Below are 15,708 nucleotides of genomic sequence, written 5' to 3'. Positions count from 1 at the left end.
CATTTGAGTACTTTTACTTTAGGTACTTTAAGTATATTTTGATGCCAATACTTTTGTACTTTTACTTTGCTTGAACGTAACATTTGAGCACAGGCCTTTTACTTTCTATATTGTGGTGTTGCTACCACCAAGTGCTTCTTCCACCACTAAATTTGACCCACTGGTAGTCGACTATAGTCGAGGTTTACCTACTAATGATAAAGACACGCACAAGCTAGGTCCATTAACTCCAACCTGGTGTTTGCACTCTCCATTTACAACCCGTACATCTACAGAAACGTTCAGATTTCAAATATAAAGTCCTTACCTCATGACAACGGATGTTACCATTCACTTCGGGTGGGTCTAAGTACCCGTATCTTCCATATTGTTCAATAAAAAGCATTTTAATCCGATCGGCGGCCATTTTCTCATAGAGTTATAACGTATCAGGAGTGCAATACCCCCCCCAACCGATACGGCCGCGTAGTTGAAAAAAAAACCGGAGATGGCCATCAATCGGATCAAAATGCTTTTTATTTAACAATACGGAAGATACGGGTACTTATGAGGGCCCGTACATAATTATAACACCCGTGGTCATGAGATAAGAACTTTATATTTGAAATCTGAACGTTTATGTAGATGTACGAGTTGTAAATGTAGAAATGCAAACACCACCAGGTGTACGTTCTGCCATGACGCTTGGCGACGAGCTAACAATGCTAAAGCTCCTAGCCTCGTTACTCCACTGTTGTTTTGGCCACATCTTCAGTGAAATACTTCCATACGAACGTCGAGCGGCCTGTTGTTTAGCTGGGGCTGACCTCACCTAGCTGCTGTGTTCGCTACAATGTTATATTGTTTATACAACTAGATTCTGTCCCGAAAAAGACTAACGCAATACTGGCCGCTTCCTAGCCCCTGGTCCAGAGCGTTAGTGAGATTATTTTTATTTACTCCACTGCGCCCTCTACAGATCTGGACAATTTGAACTTACCATTAACCAAATCTGTAGAGGGCACTGTGGAGTAAATAAAAATAATTTCCGTCTTGCGGACATTTTCTGCCCAAAAAGTGTATTTTACAGAGTAGCTGGGGTGCTGAGAGGCTTCCCACCTCCGACAATAGACTTTCAACAACACAAAACAGCCTTTGTTTCAGTGAGTAGCGAAATGGTTTTGTTTATTTTCACTACTCTTGAGTCTTCCAGGGCGTTAGAGGGAACTCACTAACGCTCTGGACCAGGGTCCACCGTGGTGAAGTTAGTTTCAGCCTCAGGTTGAATATTCACCCAGTGGATATTACTCCAGTAAAGTAAAATACCTCAAAATTGTACTTAAGTACAGTACTTGAGTAAATGTACTTAGTAACTTTACACCACCACAGAGAGGAGCGAAACTGATGGGCGGGGATTAGGCCTAGCTATGACCAATCGAAACCTCTCGGGTTAGCAACTCTCTACCAAACTCTCCGCCCACAGGACTCACAAACAGGCACACAGACTAGCAGAATAGGAGCCTACTTTACTATACAAATTTAACCATTTAATGACGTTAAAACGGATATCTGTTGGGATTGAAAGCTTGCTCGACATTCGAACTGTGTTAATATGAAAAAAAACGAAAATCAGCCAAAAAAAAAAAAAAGTTATTTTGCTTAGTTTCTACCGTTTCTCATCTCGCGAGTTGATGCCCGAAACACCAGGCCTGCTCACATTTGTACTTAATTTGGCGCAAAAACAGTGACATTTGTAGAATTTGTTGCGCCCCCTATGGGTGGAAGTGAAATCGCATTGGCTCTACGTTTATTAATGGCCCCTCAATGATATGAATTTAGGACAAATAGGACGCTGTGTTTATGATTTGTGCCATTTTTTTCCAAACAGACCCTCCCACAAATTTCAGAAGCCAATCGTAGCCAATCCGAAGGGAATATGAAAATTCTGACTGATAAATCTTGATCACATGACCAAAGACAGAGGGTGTGCCGATTTGTGTGAGTTTTGGACAAAATATTTAGGAGTAGTAGCAAAATATGTGTTTTGAAGATAACGCAAAATGGCGGAAAATCTTGAAATCGGAAAAGAGGCGGGACCTATATGCAAAGTTCCGTCATGATCCAAGGAGTCCAGGGGAAAAATATGTTTGATGCTATGACCTACGGTTCAAGAGTTATAGGCCAAAAGGTGAATCGGCCTGTTTTTTTTTATGAATATTGATAAGCCTAAATGTATGGAAAATATTAAAAATAAAGTTTGGTACCCAAGGCTAGAATCCATCAGTAGGTCCTAAAGAAGCCTCATGCAAAATTTGGCGCTATTATCAGCTTCGTATCGATAATGTAAAATAAACAGGGTTAATGTACTGGACTAATACATGGTAACCTCTGTGAGCTAAGCTTGTGATATCAAAGTCAGAGTGTGACATCATCAGTGTACCCGTTACCACTACCAGGTTTATATAACTGAAGAATAGTCTCCATATATGGGCATGTTACATTTGTGATGCCCACCGTCCACTGTGTTTGCGATGCATTAGTGATGCCCACTTCTCCATATATGGGCATGTTATGTTTAATTGTGATGACAACTGTCCACTGTCCGCTGTCCACCCACAAGGCAATTTTTTATATAAGGATCTATTGCTATTATACCCACACACACGTAACCATGTTTTAAAGTTGCTGTTGTTGTTTTATCACAACAGGGGAAAGATTTGTGATTTAGAGAGGAGCAAAATGGAGCTGGTGGGTGTCTTTGGTAGAACAGGAGATGGGAAAAGCTCCTTGATAAATGCCATTATTGGGGAGAAGGATCTCTTGCCTTCTGGAGATATCAGTGCTTGTACCTCAGTCATGATTCAAGTGCTGGCAAATATGATCGACTCCAAATACATAGCAGAGATCGAGTTCATCCCAGTAAAGGTAAAAAATAACATATTCTTGCTATACGTAAAGCTAAGTGGAACATGACATATTGTGTGCAAAATGATGCAAAAGTGATGTTATCATGTACTATTAATGAGATTGTATTAAATTGTTCAGGAATGGGAAGATGAGTTGTGGGATTTTTTGAAGAATCCTGATTCCGAAAGAAATGAGGAAGGTGATTCTGTTTCTGACGATGATGATATTAAGGAAAAGATCTCAGCACTGTATGGAGAAGATATCAAGAACTTTACAGTTGTTAAAGACTACATGGACAAGACTTTTAGAGAGGTTCCAGAATTTCGCCTGTCCCAAAAGAAGATACTGAAATGTAACACAGTAAGTTAAGACGTTTTTGATGCTATATTTTTCAGGATGAGCTTCTCTATGTGTCACTCAGGCTGAAGAATGATGATGTGTGTGTGAGAGAAAAAGACCCAGGTTGAGCAGAGGCGATGTTTGACAGGCAAAATCCCTCAACAGCGACACCCGCAGGCAAAGATTACTTTTGACATTGCAGTTGAAAAGGCTTTAGAAATGTGAGAGAAAAACACCTGCAATGGCTCACTGGAGTGGAATTTTCAGTTAAAACTTTTTATACACGTTTGAAGGACCATGACCAAGACTTTTAATGTGTTGTAAAACTGAATGTCATGAAACCTTTAATTCACCTGAATGTATGTTCCAGTCCTCAGAGCTCTCTGACAAAATTGCAAAGTATACAAGACGAGACAGTGAGGAAGAGACTGGATCGAACACAGAAACACGGTATTGGCCACTAGTGAAGTGTGTTACCATTAAAATACCAAATACCAGCAAACTTCTTCAGCATGTTGCACTTATAGATCTTCCTGGAACTGGAGACTGTAACAAGAGCAGAGATGAAATGTGGAAAAAGGTAAGTTATTTACAGTAGCTAAAAAACAACAACTTTTGAGACCTTATAAGTTAAAATGTACTTGTGCTTTTCTACAGTATTTAAGCCATAACATCATATTATGATGATAATGTATTCAATGAAGATATATCTACTGTATATCTTTGTAAAATAATTCAATACTTTTCTTCTAGTTTGTAGGAGATTGTTCTGCTGTGTGGATTGTGAGTAGTGACACAAGTCGAGTAGATTCAGTGAAGGAACCATGGGAGATCTTAACCCAGACCATCAGTCTCATTGGAAATGGTGGAGAGTGTCGAAGCATCAGTTTCATCTGCACCAAATCTGATGTTATTGATGACAAATACAAGAAGTAAGATACACTTTAAGATGTTATGACAGGACATGCCAAATATATTTAGTTGATAGCACAGAATAGATAGCTGATTCATTGTTAAAGTTTCTTATGATGCTGCAGCAGATTTACCTCATGATAGAAGTTTTGATCCCATCGCTGGAGAGGGAAGTTGATGATTCTGGAATGTTTTTCAGGGTGAAGATGTATTTAATGTGTTTTCAGTGCTAAAGGTTCTAGATGAAAATGAATTTTAACATAATACAGTACGATTGTAAATGTTCTTCCAGGTCACATGAGGAGACAATACGTCAATATGTTTTGCAAAAAAACAAAAGAGTCAAGGAACAAGTGCGAAAGAAATTCGACAAAGAAAAGGGGGTCATCAAGGTATGTTTTAAAGCCTTTTTCGGCAGGCGTTTTGTCGAGAAACGGAGTGAATGGGTGAAATGACAATTTCTGGAAAGGAATTGTCATGTTTTTCCCTGCATGTGTTTGGTATTTTGGGGACCAGATGCCACACACACACACACACACACACACACACACACACACACACACACACACACACACACACACACACACACACACACACACACTGTGTAATTTCTCACAATGTGAAATTCATTTTTTTAATATTATTTAATTCCTTTTCAGAAACATTTCAGTGATGACAGTGGCTTTTTCCGAGTGTTCACAGTCACCTCTAAAGACTTAAACGAGTTACAGTATCTGCAAAAAGATGACACTGGTAGGACAGGACTTTACACTTTACAAATATGTGTAGTATGGAGTGAAAATAATTCAATTACTCAATTTAAGCTAAACATACATTATATACAGTAGATTTGACTGCAAAATACAAAAAATGTTACAAATCATTTTCCAGAAATACCCCAACTTCAGCAATTTGTGAAAGATCTCAATAACCATCAATCAAAGACCAACTATTATGTCTCTGGAGCCTATGGAATACTTTCTCTGATGAAAGCAGCAAATACACCAGAAACGGTACGAACATGTAAATAATTCTATCCCCATGTCCAATCCCAATCCTAACCCTAACTCCCCAAATATTTTTTGAGCATGAAACCATTTCTTGTGAGGGCCGGGAAATGGTCCTAATCAAACCTACCCACTGTTCATGCAGCGTTTCACTTGATGTTGAATCTCAACTAGTCAACTGGTGTCTACCATATTGACAGCAGAGGAAACGGTGAAATCAGCGTGCGCAGGGCAGGCATGTAATGGGGCATCACGGCCACTTGTGTTTTATTTTGTTCATTACTGTTACATTCAGTGTGTCCCATATTGGTTCGGGACGATGGGACCCTGCCCTGGTCGGCAACGCGGCAAGTAACTTGGCTAATTATAATAGTAATTCCTCTGCGCTGTAGATAGGCCTTTCTACTAATTAGTATTCATTTCTAACAAGAAAAAAAAAAACACCGGGATCCCGGGAACCAAAGTCAGTTCCCGGGACGGTAAGGTTAAACCCTAGCGCGCACACACACACACACACACACACACACACACACACACACACACACACACACACACACACACACACAGAAGGAGATAATGTACTACACATTTTGGTTGTTGTTCTGAATGTGCCATTTTTATTTTAGGGTTCCCTCAAAGCAGACGTGTGCAGAGACCTGGAAAGAAGACTTCAGGATTGGATTGATGATGTTGATCAAACAATTGTGAAGTGTAAAGAGGCTTTTGAAAGATGCCTTGATGAAGGGGTTCGACTGTCACTAGAATCATGTGAGAGCATCTTGAAGGGTGTCACGGTGAGTACAGTATTTTGTCTTTTTTCAACCCAGATCTTTCCATAACCTGAAACTTTGAGTGTTTGTTCAGTAACAGGAGTCTCCCTGTCTCTCCAGCTCTTTAATTCACAGACAATGTATTTCCAGGTGGGTTGCCAATTTCAGCCAATCAGGAGAGACTACCCATTTATCAGCTTAAATTTTACAGTGTTCCAGTTCCAATTTTGTCTGCTCATTAATTTCTTTGAGTCATTTCACTTGTTTATCCTGTTATCCTGTGTGAGTTCTCTCTCCTGATTGGATAAAATTGGTATCCTGCCCTGAATAATTTTTTTCCTGTTTACTAAAGAGCTGGAGTGACAGGGACACCCCGGTTACTGAACAAACACTCTATGAGTAATATTAGAATGTAGAGCCAATTAACACTTATTTTAACAAAATAATTTCACTTACCCTACCTTTAAAATAGAACTAATAAAAAAGAGCATGGCCCAAATTAGGTTCTAAGAATCTTATGTGAAACCCAGCCGTAATGTCAGGAGGAAAATCCAGAACCTGTGAAATACGTCATACAGCATGTCATGGTTCACTTGGTTGTTGTAGTCGAAAACGAAAAGAGCCATATTATGTGAATAATATCTGTACCAAAATATGACTGTCTTGTAAATGCAATCTTCTCAATTATTTCAGAAAGGAAAAACTGTACATCATTCAATGTTGAAGTCTTTAGTTCAGAAAAATGGCATTTACAAAAAACTAAAGAACAAAAGAAAGACCGAAGTGAATCTCAATGAGAGATTATCTAAACACTTGAGAGAAACCATTGATCAAGAGTTCAGCAAGACCTTCCCGTGAGTACCTACTATCAGTAGGCATAAAATAATTTCTTCCAGCATTATTGGGGAGAGGGAGGACATGTGTAAAAGGGCTTCTTTAACTCAATGCAGATCATATATTTCAGGAATGAAGGAAGACCTGGACCCATCAAAGAGGCCATCGATACATTCACACTTGACACAGACAGCTTCAGTGACCAGCACGAAGGTGTTGCATTGCAAATGACATTTCTGAAGACAGAGGTATAATTACAATTATTTTTATACCATGTTTTTTTTTACCATGACAATAATTGTTCTATAGGCAGATTATTTCATTCTTATAGTTTATTTTCTTCTCTGCGTGTTCAGTTTTAATTTTTAAGTTCCTTTTAACAGGAGGAGAAATTAAAGAAAAAACTTGCCAATATCATCCGTGAAAAAAAGAAAAATATCTACTCCAGTCTAACAAACTCAATCCAGCAATCCATGCAGCCATGTTATGACAGTGAGTAACAATGGCACATTACAAATGTGTCTCTTATACATGCCTCCTACATGTGTATGACCTTTTCATTGAAGCATACTGTAATATTCCTATGGCACTGACGATGGTCTTGTGACCAAAATGTCTTTGCACAAGAGCACTTTTGGGTTGAGCATGTAAGAAAATTCAATTCTGTTCTATTTCTGTTTGCTATAGAAGCAGCAAAGCTCAGTGGAAAAGGCACGCTGGAAAACATGAGGCAAGCGATGCATGCGCATCTTAACACATCAAAATCCACCATGTTTGTAAAGGCTAAGGAACACATGCTGTATCTAGTGGAGAGTCTGAAGGTTTGTCGAACACTCTATATATCTCGGACACAGACCAAATTCCATTAGCTACTGTTCGGTTTTCTATGACGTCCCACTTGTAATCCAGTAAATGTTAGATTGGTAGAATGAAGGCACTCTCAAACTTGAAGTATAATAGAAAGGTTTTATTACAGCAAGATAGCAAGCTTCAGCGATACAGCAAACAAACCTTGTCACAAACTTTCTGACTCCTCTCTTCCTCGCACGCATATATATTTCTCTCTTCTCTGCCTGATCCCCTCCTACTATCAAACCCCCTGTCTGTCCTCCCCCCTCCTTTAGCTGGGTTATACCTTCTCATAGTTCTACTTGAATGTTGACAAGAAATAATAATCCCGCTAGTGTTTGAGTAGCGCGAGCCGTGAAAAATAATAAACAAAAAACACATGTGTGGCAAACGTATATATAAGGATAAATATACCAAGGATTAGTCTGTGACCTCACTGCTAAAATACCAAGGATGCATCAGTGACGTGACTATCATATTGATAATAACAGAGACGCGAGAGACGACGTTATATTTTGAGGTTTCAAAGACCAATGCACACACCGCTTTGGTTGTGTATTGTTGTTCTGTTATTATTATAACTCAAGACAATGTCAGGAACACAGTAAAACTTTATTATTCACTTTAAACTCTGACAATTGACTCTTCTTCTGTGAATGACATTCTCTATCTCCCAAAGCCCCATAGTCAACAGCGCCCCCATGAGGCACATATTTACCATTACTGTTGCATGACGTGTACTCGAGTACGGAAGAATTTTGGCCAATGTGAATGCTGGCCAGCTGAGAGAGGCCAATCGTACTCGGGAACGGTTCGAATCAATCGGACCCAGTCTGAATCCGCCCTTAGTGTCACCATACTTCGGAATGTTCAGATATCCTCTCGTCCTTTAACAACCTTTTTACGACAACCAGATGTTTGCTGTCCCCCTCTCTCTCCCTCTGTCCTGCTAAACTCTTCCCACAGCCCTTAGACCCTTTAAAGCCGGGGAGATTGTTTGTGCTGTTTCTTGCTCCTGCACTACTCAGACATTTCTTATGCTATATGCTCAAATATTAATGAACAGAAACGGGTCTTGTTGTTGATCAAAAATAGCAATCAAAATACTCTCTCTCTCTCTCTCTCTCTCTCTCTCGCACACACACACACACACACACACACACACACACACACACACACAGCGGGACATGGTAAAACTGTATCAATTTGTCCCACTGGCATGTTGACTATAGATGGGTTTCCGCGCGACGTCATCACAGAGCAGAGTCCCCAATCTGCGCATGCGCGGGGGAGAACGAACCGGAAGCGCCATTCACTCTATTGTTATTTTCGGGATTTAGATAGGCATAATGCTGCTATTATAGGCATAATAGGCATAATGCTGCTATTATATACAAACAGATCCAACTTCCGACAAATCATTTTTATTGAGTAAAGAAGATATTACAAACTGCATCATTTAATCTACTTTCATTAAACCTGGTGAAGACCATTTATTTTATGGGTAATAGGGTATAGGATATTTTTAGGGTAATAGCGCCCTCTACAGGCTCATCCCGCCACTGCGCGCGCATCATCCTCTCATGTTTACAAACAGGAAACCCATCTATAGCGTATGTCCGACCGTCCAATACAAGTAGCAGCCGTGTGTCAGAAATACCAGAGTGGCTAAACAACACCTGTTGATACTGACTTTGTAGCTTGCCGTAAAGAAGAGATCTACAAGTCCACAGTGTGTCAATCACATCGCAACTTATGGAACACCAAGCGGCTCATATAAATCTGTTTTTCATTCAACACAAGCATTGTTGTAGGACTGCCATAGCTCGGTGTGCTCTCTTAATAGGGCATAGCAGTGGTGGACATTTTCTGGTTCCACTTCAAAATAGTCAATGCATTGACATTTCCAAAAATATTTATATCAATTATTTTAAGCCTAGAATCAAGCCATCCAGGGTCCTGGTGAATCATGACCATAAAATGTTTCTGTGAAAAAACTTTTTTTAAACGGCAAAACAAAGGGTATTTATTAAATATATCATATAATTAAATATAAAATAAAATAAAATCACAGAAAAAAATGTTGTATGGTCATGATTCACCAGGACCCTGGATGGCTTGATTCTAGGCTTAAATGAATTGATATATATATATATATATATATATATATATATATATATATATATATATATATATATATATATATATATATATATTATATATATTATATATATATTATATATATATATATATATATATATATATATATATATATATATATATATATATATATGAGAATGTGTGTGTATTGTAAATGTTTATAAAAGTCCACTGAGCTAAATTCAAATTCATCACACATCTTATTCTGGCACTGAGTAGTTCATCTTCATTCTAGGATAAATTGTTGGAAACATTACAAAAAGATATGCTGACATCCATTGACCAGTCACTCAAGACAAATGACAACTCAGTCCCAGGTAACGCTAAGATTTCACAATCAACCAGTCGTGTATATTGAAATTGATATTACAAAACAAGTTCATTTGGATATTGCAGTCACTAGTAAAATACATTTTAAACAATGACGTTTCAGATGTCACTGAGCAGTATGAAGAAGTGAAGATAATATATGATAAACTGCAGAGCTCCAGCAGAAGGAGTGCAAATACAGGGTGAATTGTTTACATTAATAAATTTTTCGAGGATTAATGCCTGTTTCTGTATCAAATAAGATATAAAATATTTGTATATATTTCATATATTTTATATTATGACTTAATCCATCCATGAGACTGTCTTTTAAATTACTTTAAAGCAAGCCAAAGTAGAACTGACTTTGACTTGAGCTGTTAAGATCAGACATATTAACATGCAGCTTTACTGTATGGTTTTCAGCATTAAGGAGAGCACAGACAGTCCCTCTCCCAGCTGTCTGTCTATGAAGAGTGACAAGTCAATGAATCCACCCATCAATTTCAAGACACAGACTTGGTCTCCTGATCTGAGGTGAGGAAGCTTGGTCTTTGTCACGTAATAGTTTAGCTTTAGAATATTGTTGCCGTACAGGGTAGAAATGTCCAGATCATTTACTTTTCAGAAAATTGGGAAAAAAATTACTTGATATCTAATGGATACAATGTATCTAGTTATTATTGAGTTTACTTTCACTTAAAATTTAAAGCCGATCTACAAGCTCACAACGTGTCACGTCGTTGTGAGCTTGTATAGATATGCTATTTTCGCTAAGTTTCGTCACTTTTCTTTGACGAAGTAGGGCATTCATTTACAAAAATACATTGAAATATGGAGATAAAAGGTTTCTACTCAACATTGTCTCTCTCTCTCTCCATCTATTATTCACTCTCACCCTGTCTAATATAACACCCCCCCTCAGCTCCAGTAAGTTCATCTCCTCATCTCATATACTGCAGCACATCCGGTGCTGTAAGTGTTCTTCCATAATGACGGACCCTGTCTCCATTCCCTGTGGACACAGTTACTGCAAGTGTTGCATTAATACATCCTGGACAGAGCCAAGCCCCACAGGAGACTACGTGTGTCCCCTCACTCCCCTGTGTAAGAAGAGTTACCCTGTCCGTCTTGAGCTCTCTGTTAATGAAGCCTTGTCCTCGGTGCTGAAAGTTCTCCAGCAGACAGACTGCTCCACTCTGGCACAGACTGGATCTGGGGATGTAGCTTGGAAGAAGAAGAAGAAGAAGCTGAAGCAGCTTGAAGCAGCTTGTGATGTTTGCTCCAGCCTCAAGCCCCGCAGAGCCGTCAAGACCTGTCTGACGTGTAGCGCCTCCTACTGTAATAATCACCTCAGAGAACACAACACCGTACCAGCACTGCAGAAACACACCCTGACCCTGGTCAATGAAGACACAAGACTCTCAAAGCAGGAGTGCAGCTCTGGTAGAATGGGGGTGAACAAAGAGGTGAGAGTTTGCACATAGACGTCTAGTTACAGTATTAGCACATTAATATCTGCTGTGAAACAGTTTATTTTTATACTATTTTTATACTATTATATACTATACCAGCAATTCTCAACCTGTGGGCCGGGGGCCTACTGGTGGGCCGTGAGGATATTAAAAATGGGCCCCCAAATAATAAGCCAAAACACAAAGATGTTATTGAAAATATAACAGTTATAATTTTTGGGGCAGAAGTTGCTAATTCTTTAAAATCTTGAGAAATGTGTGTTCATTTTGATACCGATAAATAGGAACTTATTAATCCAAGTCAGAACACAATCGATTGATTGTTCATTAAAATAAACATTAAAATTCACATGGTCCACCCATCTGACGACTAAGTGGACAGATGGGTGGGACGGGAACAGTTTCAAGATTTTCAAGTGGGAACCTGATCCAGAAAAGGTTGACAACCAGTGTACTATATGGCAATACAATAATACTAAACAATGGTTTGGAAGTAGAGCTATAAGAAAATGCAAGCACGACTCAAATCTCAATGAATAGTCTCTTACCGTGTGCACCTCTCAGAATATGTTCATATAAGCAAAGATCTCCAGCAAAATGTATTTTACGTAATTTTTATTTTGCATTTTGGCAGAGCCTTCCTCAACATAAACATTTACAGGTTATGCTGACGAATGCTCTGCCGTGCCGCACCATCAAATGCTGGTGATGTTGGTGTTTTTTGGTAGAGCTAGTCTATCCTTTTGATCAAATCCATGTATGTAAAATTTTGATTAAATGCATAACTAAGTAACCTTGTGTTCATAATTCATAAAAGGAACCAAGTAGCGAGTATGAAGAGCATCAGGGGAGTGCATGTAAGAGGAGGAAGCTGGCTGGTGAAGAGGAGGGTGAGATGTTCCAACATAGCAGCGAGCTGGAGCAGTCTGCCCGGAACACACAAGTCTACACACAAGCAGAACCCCAACAGGAGAAACACGATCTCAGAAAACAGCCAGACGTTGTGAAAGATCGCCTGTTTTCTGAACTGATTAAAGGTGATTTGATCATTTTAATGAATAATAATAATACATCCTCAGCCCCCCTTCCCTCCTAGGGCTTTCAATGGTTTCAATATCTACAAGTGAGGACCCCTTCCTTCCCCTACCCCATCATCAAAGCAAATAGCCTCAGACAAAGACACCTGCGTGAGAGGATGCCAGAGTTAGTAACTTGAATTTCTATCTGCCCTGCAGTGTCATCAAGTCAGTATAAAACCCTCAGTGGAGGAGCCATTGAGATTGTCAGCCCTGCCAGCTCCCCAGTGCAACCACAACAGGACAAACCAGGAGACAGACGCCCACAAGCAGAAGGTGAGAACACAAAGACCATTCTCTATTGATCATTTACACTACTTCCAATCAGTGTTGGGCTATATTACTTAGGAGAGTAATATGTTACTTATTACTTATTACTCCTTTGAAAAGTAATAATATTATATTACTTATTACTTGGAATCAAGAGTAATATATTACATATTACTTTATATTACTTTCCCTGCAAGAAAAGACGTGTACAGTTTTTAGCCTTTTAGAACTGAATCCAATTTAATGGAACAATAGAAAACAGTCAACAGTCTTTATCTTTTTAAGTATTTTGCTGCTACAAATTCCATATTTGGAATTGGAACAATAATTATCCTTACAGGAACAACATCAATCTGAACTGCACACACTGGCTGCAGCCTCTCAAAAACTGAAACAATAAAGTAAACTTTTTGAACATTTCTTAACCTTTTCAACATATCTTACACCAGTCAATATTAATTAGCCAAAGTGCAAGGGGGGAGGAGAGAGGAGAGGAGATATAGAGCAGTGGTTCTCAAACGAGTTACAGACCCATAAGGGTCCATTTGGTGCCTAATCTATCATTTAGCTGGGGACCCCCTGGAACTCCCTCAAGGACCCCTGGGGGTCCCCGGACCCCACTTTGAGAACCAATGATATAGAGGAGAGAAGAGGAGAGGAGAGGAACACTGTTGCCTCTCCTCATCAGCAGTTTGTTTCCCCGACCACCGGACAAGTGACGCAGGGGGACTTCTGAAAGGGTCATGCCGAAAATAGGTTGCTTTATTTGGATACAATCCGTGTCACTGCCGGTTCTCTGAATTTTTATTTTCAAATAGGCTCTGTCATGATTAATTGACCACATATATGAAGTTAAACAACTAAATTCTATCCAAACGATATCTTATAAGTAAATTCCGTGCCTCAAAATAGAAGTTTGAGAGCTTTTTGAAGTAAAAAAAAGTCGGCGGTCGCATACGGGTCATGCGCTACGTCATAACTGTGCGCGGGCTGCGTGCTAAAAAGAACTGATCTGCAAGCTAAGAAGCATCTCTGTTGATCAGCTCGGTTGATAGCTTGTAGATCTGCTCTATTTTCGCACGATGCGACAACTTGCCTCTACGAGAGACGGAGAGAGAGTACATATTAAATGAATGAATGAGCAAAAAAAATAATACGCTCGTCATCAGTAACGAGTAACGAGGCCTTTTTTGACCGAGTCATATGGTATTATATTACTGTTTTGGCAGAATAATACCTTACTTTACTCGTTACTGGGAAAAGTAATAATATTACAGTAATATGTTATTTTTAATTTGTTACTGCCCAACACTGCTTCCAATACAACAGAGCTGGAATAGACTCAGTTGTGAAGAGCTGATTGAATGTTGGTGTAATTACATTTTATAGGGAGTGAAACAGGCTTATTATCAACCAGCTGACTCATCATTATGTGCACAAGAGACCTCAGACTTGCTCCAAATCTATTTCCGTCAGCCTCCAGCAGATTCAGTTCAGTTCCTGTGTTGGCATGCAATTTAGCAGCTCCTCGCCCTCCCTTATCACCTCATTTAACCCTGTTCGTCCCTCCTCCTCGAAATTCAAAACACTCTTTCTCTGGTTTTTACCCTCCAGACATGTGTCCCTTTGACAGCATCTCCCGAACACCAGTGGAGTCAGGGCATGTGACCTTAACAAAGCACATCCCGGTAAGTGTAACTTACACACTGCAGTGCACAGGCTAAGTATCAGGAAAGATACTGATTGTTTGTTTCCTGACTGCTTTCTATCTTTCAGACTTGTTTTACCCCGAGTATGCACACAGAACAGACAACTATAGAATACAGGTAACACTTCTTAAGAATCCACTGTCTGGTACCAATATAGAACCTCTGTCTTTTAGCCGAGCTGTGATCACTCACCAGAGTCTTCCTTTTCCATTAACGTTTCTATTGAACCAACCACTGTGATTGTAGCTTAACACATTGGGTGCCAGAGGTTTATTAAAATATTATACGTTGAGTGCCTGCATTTCTTCCATCCACTTGCGTTATACGTTTCGTGCTGTAGAAGCCCCGACGCGGAAGTGCATGTAAACAAAGCGTGCGTGCGAGACGGCGGAGGGTCCCGACTAACGCCTGGAACAATAATATTTCCAACGCGATCCTCCATTGCAGCGTGATCGCCGATCGAAAACGGCTCGTTTCCACCACGTTAAAAAGAAATGGAGATATTAAGCTTTTAGTCAAGGAGATAACATTGAAAACGCCGACCGGAAGGATTTTTGACATGGAGCCACATCCAGCCTCTTCTTCTCAGAAACTCCTTGGGTGATGTCAAAGTTTCGTTTTAGCGCCCCACGTGGGCCACTCGTATAAAAATAGAATTGGGTCAAAAACGGTCCGGACCGTTTTCGGCACTTCTCGTTTGGATCCTCAAAAACGGTCCGGACCGTTTATGGCACTCGATGTGTTAACTTGATGCAACATGTGGCAAAAGGAGACCTAATGAAGTCAATAGATTGTATCAATAAAAAATGTTGTTTTGTGTCACAGCTTCAAGTTCCCCTGGGCAGGGCTGTTCCATTGCAGTCTGACAAGGTTGAAGTTTCAAACAACAGGGGAAGGAGAAGTCCTCTTCAGAACTGTTCAGTGGGCTGAAAGATGGCTGACTGGAAAGACTCCTGCAGGGCCGCTGTTTAGCATTGAGTGTCCTCAGGAGTCCATCTGCCAGCTACACCTGCCACACTGTGAAATTACACCCGGTGAGGCACTGTTCTTCTCATTATCCAATTGTTTTCAAGATTCTTGTTCAAAGCGACACAGTAACAGACAATAATATG

The 15,708-nt window shown here is 39.7% G+C and overlaps 2 protein-coding genes across 2 annotated transcripts in view; both read left to right on the top strand.

The window, feature by feature from the left end:
- arhgap29a (Rho GTPase activating protein 29a) overlaps positions 1-15,708 on the top strand; it is a 136,518-nt gene that overhangs the window by 28,864 nt on the left and 91,946 nt on the right. The gene's annotated exons all lie outside the window — the stretch shown is intronic.
- Positions 1-15,708, top strand: part of LOC308077308 (nuclear GTPase SLIP-GC-like) — a 35,341-nt gene that overhangs the window by 12,126 nt on the left and 7,507 nt on the right. Inside the window, exons 5-22 of the mRNA XM_080417939.1 lie at positions 2,688-2,904; positions 3,025-3,246; positions 3,596-3,805; positions 3,979-4,157; positions 4,430-4,529; positions 4,797-4,890; positions 5,029-5,150; positions 5,771-5,938; positions 6,608-6,768; positions 6,879-6,996; positions 7,132-7,240; positions 7,436-7,569; positions 9,993-10,074; positions 10,191-10,269; positions 10,493-10,603; positions 10,992-11,535; positions 12,359-12,578; positions 12,777-12,893. Of these exons, the coding sequence (XP_080274065.1) occupies positions 2,688-2,904; positions 3,025-3,246; positions 3,596-3,805; positions 3,979-4,157; positions 4,430-4,529; positions 4,797-4,890; positions 5,029-5,150; positions 5,771-5,938; positions 6,608-6,768; positions 6,879-6,996; positions 7,132-7,240; positions 7,436-7,569; positions 9,993-10,074; positions 10,191-10,269; positions 10,493-10,603; positions 10,992-11,535; positions 12,359-12,578; positions 12,777-12,893 (2,987 nt within the window). The remainder of the gene's footprint in view (positions 1-2,687; positions 2,905-3,024; positions 3,247-3,595; positions 3,806-3,978; positions 4,158-4,429; positions 4,530-4,796; positions 4,891-5,028; positions 5,151-5,770; positions 5,939-6,607; positions 6,769-6,878; positions 6,997-7,131; positions 7,241-7,435; positions 7,570-9,992; positions 10,075-10,190; positions 10,270-10,492; positions 10,604-10,991; positions 11,536-12,358; positions 12,579-12,776; positions 12,894-15,708) is intronic.

This window comes from Gymnoscopelus braueri (genome assembly GCF_963280865.1).
Source record: "Gymnoscopelus braueri genome assembly, chromosome: 21".
Taxonomy (NCBI): Eukaryota; Metazoa; Chordata; class Actinopteri; order Myctophiformes; family Myctophidae; genus Gymnoscopelus; species Gymnoscopelus braueri.
This window is presented reverse-complemented; position numbering and strand designations above follow the sequence as displayed.